The sequence below is a fragment of the Thermobia domestica genome, chromosome 11 (assembly GCF_964235325.1).
Source record: "Thermobia domestica chromosome 11, izTheDome1.hap1.1, whole genome shotgun sequence".
NCBI lineage: Eukaryota > Metazoa > Arthropoda > Insecta > Zygentoma > Lepismatidae > Thermobia > Thermobia domestica.
Window position 1 is genome coordinate 170,876,712 of NC_137464.1, and position 6,000 is coordinate 170,882,711.

The 6,000-nt window shown below is 34.6% G+C and overlaps 1 protein-coding gene across 1 annotated transcript in view; it reads left to right on the plus strand.

The window, feature by feature from the left end:
* The window catches only part of Grip128 (gamma-tubulin complex component 5), a 136,571-nt gene extending 132,160 nt beyond the window's left edge, over positions 1 to 4,411 (plus strand). The window contains exon 20 of the mRNA XM_081731328.1: positions 3,990 to 4,411. Within this exon, the coding sequence (XP_081587454.1) occupies positions 3,990 to 4,074 (85 nt within the window). The 3' untranslated portion in view covers positions 4,075 to 4,411. The remainder of the gene's footprint in view (positions 1 to 3,989) is intronic.
* The last annotated feature ends 1,589 nt before the right edge of the window (positions 4,412 to 6,000 follow it).

The following is a 6,000-nucleotide window of genomic DNA, read 5'->3' on the forward strand; positions in this document are numbered from 1 at the left end:
CAAGTAACGCAGCAACACATTCGTATCGTGCTTACCTTCAGATCGAGCTACGGAACAACAATAAATTGAATCCAACCGACTGGGGATGGGTACAGTTGGGAAATGCCTTGTCCCCAGTGCCAATAACAAGGAGTCCAACACCTCCAGAGTTGATGAAGCTTATTTATGTGCATGTCGATATACATGCTATAACAAATGTTACAGTAGAAACTCGGGTTTGTTATGTTCTGCAATATGTAAAAACTGTCAAGGACATTCCTGTATGAATAAGGCTATTACAAGTGATCAATTTTCTGATGACGAGGGAGACATGGACTAAAAGAGATGATTGACATAATTTGATTGCATTTTTTTATTCGTAAAAACATCTTTTGCTTTTCATTTATTTTATTTCTAATCAAAATTTTGTAAGGTATATATTTTCATATCTAGGAGGTATCCAAATATTCTTTCAAGTATCAAATATCTACAGTAAGATGTATATTTTTGTCCACTAGCTTTCACGCCGAGAATGGCCTGAAACAAGGAGATGCGCTATCGCCATTATTATTCAACTTTGTCCTGGAATACGCTATAAGGAAAATCAAAGATAGCAACCAGGGCCTAGAGTTGAATGGTGTTCACCAGGTTATGTATGGCGTATGCTGATGCTGTAAATTTAATAGGAGATGATAGGAGAACAATAGAAAGAAATGCAGAGGTCTTATTAAAACACTGATGCAAATAACCACTTGCCCACTCTCCCCGGGCGAGTGGTTCATCGGCACGGGCGAGTTTTTAATATCACTATTAAAACACCGAAAGTAAGTAAATTGATTCCTAATGTGGGATAGTAAAATTTTGTTGCTTATTTGCATTCCTGTATTAAACGCATGCAGGAACATGGGTTTAGAAGTAAGTGCAGAGAAAACTAAATACATGGAAGAGCGTCGGGATCGTAATACGGGAAATTATGGATGCGTTAAAATATTAAATAATACTTTCGATAAAGTGGATACTTTCATATATCTAGGATCAATATTAACAGACGAAAATCATATTCATGAAGAAATTAAATGTCGATTAAAAGCAGGGAATTCTTGTTATTTTTCAGTTCAAAATCTCTTGTCGTCGCGAATTCTGTCGAAAAATTTGAAGCTTAAAATATATAAAACGATAATCATGCCTGTTGTGCTGTGTGGTTGTGAAACATGATCGCTTATTCTGAGGGGAGAACATAGACTAAAAGTATTTGAGAACAAGATCCTGAGACGAATATTTGAACCCAAGAGAAACGGGAATGGGAATGGAGAAAACATCATAACGAGGAACTACATAATTTATACGGTTTACCAAACATTGTTAGGGTCATCATGTCTAGGAAGCTTAGGTGAGCTGGTCATGTAGCTAGGATGGAAGAAAGTTGAAATGCTGTCAAAGTTTTACTAGAAGACCAATCGGAAAACGACCATCAGGAAGATCTAGTCGCAGATGGGAGAACAATATTAAGATGGATCTAGCAGAAATAGGAATAGAAAGTAGAAACTGGAACCATTTGGCTAAGGATAGAAGTCAGTGGAGAGCTTTTGTGAATGCGGCATTGAACCTTCGGGTTCCATAGGCCAAAGAGTTAGTTAGTTAGTTACATATTTTCAAATGTCAATTGCACAGAAACAGCAATGGTTGCTAAAGTTTGTATATACAACATATTTGTGTAAAATTTAATTTTCACATGCTGATGAGAAGAAAAATATATCATACCCTTGAGGATCTAAACAAATAAAATGACTGTCATATTGGAATATGCTAGAGGTAGTACAAGACGGCTTCTGTATTTTATTCATTATTGCTAAATGCATGTGTAAGGAATTCATAACGTCTTGTAATTATTTCATATTACAACGTCCAGATTTCAATATGACGGCCATGACACACTTGCGCTTTTGGGAGGATTTCAGTATGTTCTTCACTACCACAAAATGAAACTGTTCACATAATCCCATGCCTATAAGGTATTTCCTTTGTTGATCACGACTTTAAAAAAATGGATTTATTACGACGGCCATTTTTCAATATGGCGGCCGTAGCGCACTTGTGATTTTTGGGGACTTTTAGTATGTTGTTCACTACAACCGAAAGTATCTAACCTCAAAGTCCCATGCTTATAAGTTTTTTTTTTCAACTAATCACAAAATTTTGGGCTAAAATGACTCGTCTAAAGGCCTTATGAGTAAACCACTGCACTCCTTCTTTGCCTAAACTTTTTCATGTTCCGATGGGGAGATTATCCAGTCCTGGAGTAGTTCTTTTCATCTTTCTCATGGCATTTTCTACCTCTATTATATTGACAGGTAGAAAGAAAAGAACAAATCATATATTTTTATACATACCGGCCGACATTTACTCGCGTGCCGCCACTTATCTATCACTGTTTTACACAATGGAATAATCTATATTCTGCTGTGACAACTCCTACACAAGTCTATATCCACAACTTTTCAAACATTACTCCAGTGCTCTTTTTTTTTTTTTTTTTTTTTTTTAAGAAATCGCTACTGGGTATCCAGGCACAAAAGGGCCCTTGTCACACACGGCAAAATTCAAACGCAGAGATTGTTTAAAGTGCATTTTTGTATAATGTACACTTTTGAAAAAATGACGTTTTTGTCAGACTTCTGATAATCGTTTCATGTCCGATTCAACACCGCTATCAATACAGGAACGGACACTTCCTTTTTATACATTCTTGCTCAGATCCGCCTTCAGGTCGGTAGTACTTAAAAATAAAACCGTACTGTGCTACCATAATTTGATATTTTCCATAATTTATTTATTTTTATGTCCATATTTTAAAGTTGGACATAGACAGGACAAGGACAAAAAAAAAAAAAAAAAAAAAAAAAAAGCGCGACTGATACAGATGGAGAAGATACAAAACAAACATTGCAAGACACAAAGTACTGAACAAGGAAATAACAATACGTGAACTTGACTAAACATTCCCTAACGAAATCATTTTATGTGTATAAGTCGGTGCATATTTTAAGACATTTTTACTAGGCGACATTGGAACTTTTGCATCATGATATGAGATATTAAATTAAAGGTCTTCGTAAGGCCCGCTAACATTTTGCATCAAACATTCAAGTCGCATCGCCTAGACGGAACATGTAACCAGTGAATGCCACACTTTCTGTAATATATTTGATAAAATATGCATCAGAAGTTACGGAAAATATGGTGGATTTAAGCATCGTCAACGATATGCTATCTAACAGGGATTCCCTTAACGAAGTTTTAACTAACTTTATTAAATCTTAGTGTAAAGATGACCGACGATATAAAGTACCAAAAGTTACTACCATGGCCCAAAACAAATTCTGAAAAAGAAGTAATAATAAAAACAATTTTTCGCACTGTATAATACAACGAACAAAAAAGTGTTGTAAGCTAAAGATAAGTAGAAATTGCATTTCATAAAAATTACTAAATATTCAAATAGCAAGTTGCTTCTTCTGTTATCTTTTCTCAGAGAATATTCAAAACGTATATAAGCCAAGCGTCATTTGGTCCATTAGATGTGAGAATTCGGCTTCAACCTTTCTACCTCTAGTCGATCTATTAACTTCCTCTGTATTAGAGTAGAATGAAAGTGTTAGCGTCTCGAGGTAGACAAATGAGTACGCAAATCGAAGGAAAGTGGATATCTGAAATTTCAAGAATGAAACTCTCCAATTTTATACCTATTCACAGAATACAAGCTAACACATATATTCACAAAACCAAAGTATATTGAAGTAATTTTAAATTTACAGTAATCCAAGTAATTTATTGTTCAAGTACTCTTTTAGCAATTTAAAGATTTATGAAGTGCACTGGGTATCCAAGTGCTGGACCTAGGTATCCATTTGGATACAAAAAGGTAGCTTAAAAAATGCCCTGCATTACTCTATCTGCTTCGTAGCTTCTACTGCAAATATGTCTAAACTTAAATCTTGTTTGAATTTCAGTGATCATCCTGACGAGAGTGAAGATGATGATAGTGTGTTTTACGATGCAAAAGAGACATGTGTATTGCATAATAGGGAGAAATAAATGTTGAAATTTTGTAGATTAATACTATTCACACTATTTGTGTTCCTTAAGATTTCGAAGTCTAAGAGTAAAATTGGAGCAAGAGATTGGTACATAAATTTCCATAGTATTCAGTGTTAAAAGATTCATATTTAGTTCTACGTACAAATTTAAAATAAGATTTTAATATTTCATATTAATCTATTGTATTCATTCATTTTACGGGAGACAGGGGTGATGGGAGTCAGCAGAGAATAGGATTTTCCATAAGCTACACACACGCACTCGTTCATGACACTGGTACTCTCTGGCTACGTAAAATAACATTAAACTTTGTAACTAACGATGTTAATCTATCAGTCAATAAAGAGAAGCTTTTGGAGAGAAGTTATGGTTTCTTCTTAATTAGGTTAAGTCTAGTACTTTCTTGTTTCACATTTTCAGTTGTTGTTTTCCATACTAACCTTTATTTACTTTCCATTAACTATTCTCATTATTCTCGTTTCTTATTAATAGATAGAAATCTCTGTTTAGAATAATCAAAATTAGAATCTTCATATTGATTAATTAATAATTTACTATGTGTTTTCAAGTGAATATTGAGAATTAAAAAAAGAAAAACTTTGTTGCTTTCTTTCAATAATTTTATCTAATATATAAGGTAGCAGGGGCGTAACTACTATGGCGCGAAACCCCGCAATGCGGGGGGAATCCGACACTTCCAAGGAAGCCCATCAACCTTAAATCTGAAATAAGTGTTCAGAATTCTGTGTTTCACCTAACAAGGCTTTTAATTGTGAAATACAAGCCATTGGCGTCTAGCTTTTCATAACTTATTACCGCGTAGTTATTGTTTTTGACACTCCCTGTGTCTGTCAGCTCTGCGGAGAGGTCGTTCTCAAAATTGAAATTAATAATAATAATAATAATAATAATAATAATAATAATAATAATAATAATAATAATAATAATAATAATAATAATAATAATAATAATAATAATAAAACTATGTGAGAAGCACAATGGGCTAAAACAGATTAAGTAATCTAACACTGCTCTCAATAAATGCGGACGAAGCTGAAAAAAATGGATGTACGGGAGTTACTGGCAGGAATGCAAGAAGAAAACCATTCAATTAATTCCTGCTACTCTTCATTAAGACTGACGTCACTGACATCTTCCATTCTGAAGTTTATTGAATAAATTATATGTATAATAAAGTGGTTTCCATTTATGAATATTTAGGCCTAATAATTGCATGCATTTAACTCATTATTCACAGATACAGATAAGTATGATTACTTATTATGCTATCTATCATTCCACAAAAAAATGTTAAGGCGAGGGCCCTGGGCATTCTCTTGCGGGGGGAGCATAAAACGTAGTTACGCCACTGTAAGTTAGTCTAAAAAGTAGTGGCTTTTGCGCACGAGATGGCATTATATTCTAAACTAGGAATGCAATGGATGTACCCGATTGCAATGAAATGAGCTGAGCGAGCTTAAACTACGTAATCATTCCTGGCCATTATGCAATAATAAATGCCATTTTTAATTGTTGACAAAAAAATCGCGTGAAAACTTTTTCCCCATGTTAAGTCTAGTCAAGCGTTTTTCGGTGATTATTCCTCGATGGTACATCGGATTTTTGATTTCGACCTATGTTGTCACTCAGCACGACATACTCTATCAGCGTGCTAAGTTTGGTTGAGATCGGCCAAACGGTCTAGGAGGAGTTCGCGGACAACCAAACGGCTAACCCGAGTATAAGAGCTTCGCTTCGCTCAGCTCAATTATATAGTATTGAGTCGCATCGAGTAAAGCTTAACACCATTTGACAGGTGATAGGCTAATTAGTATATAAAAACTGTCGGAATTCATGTTATCAAACATAAAATATTGAGCCGTGAAGATGAGTAAAATTTCCGCAAAACTGCACTACATTTTA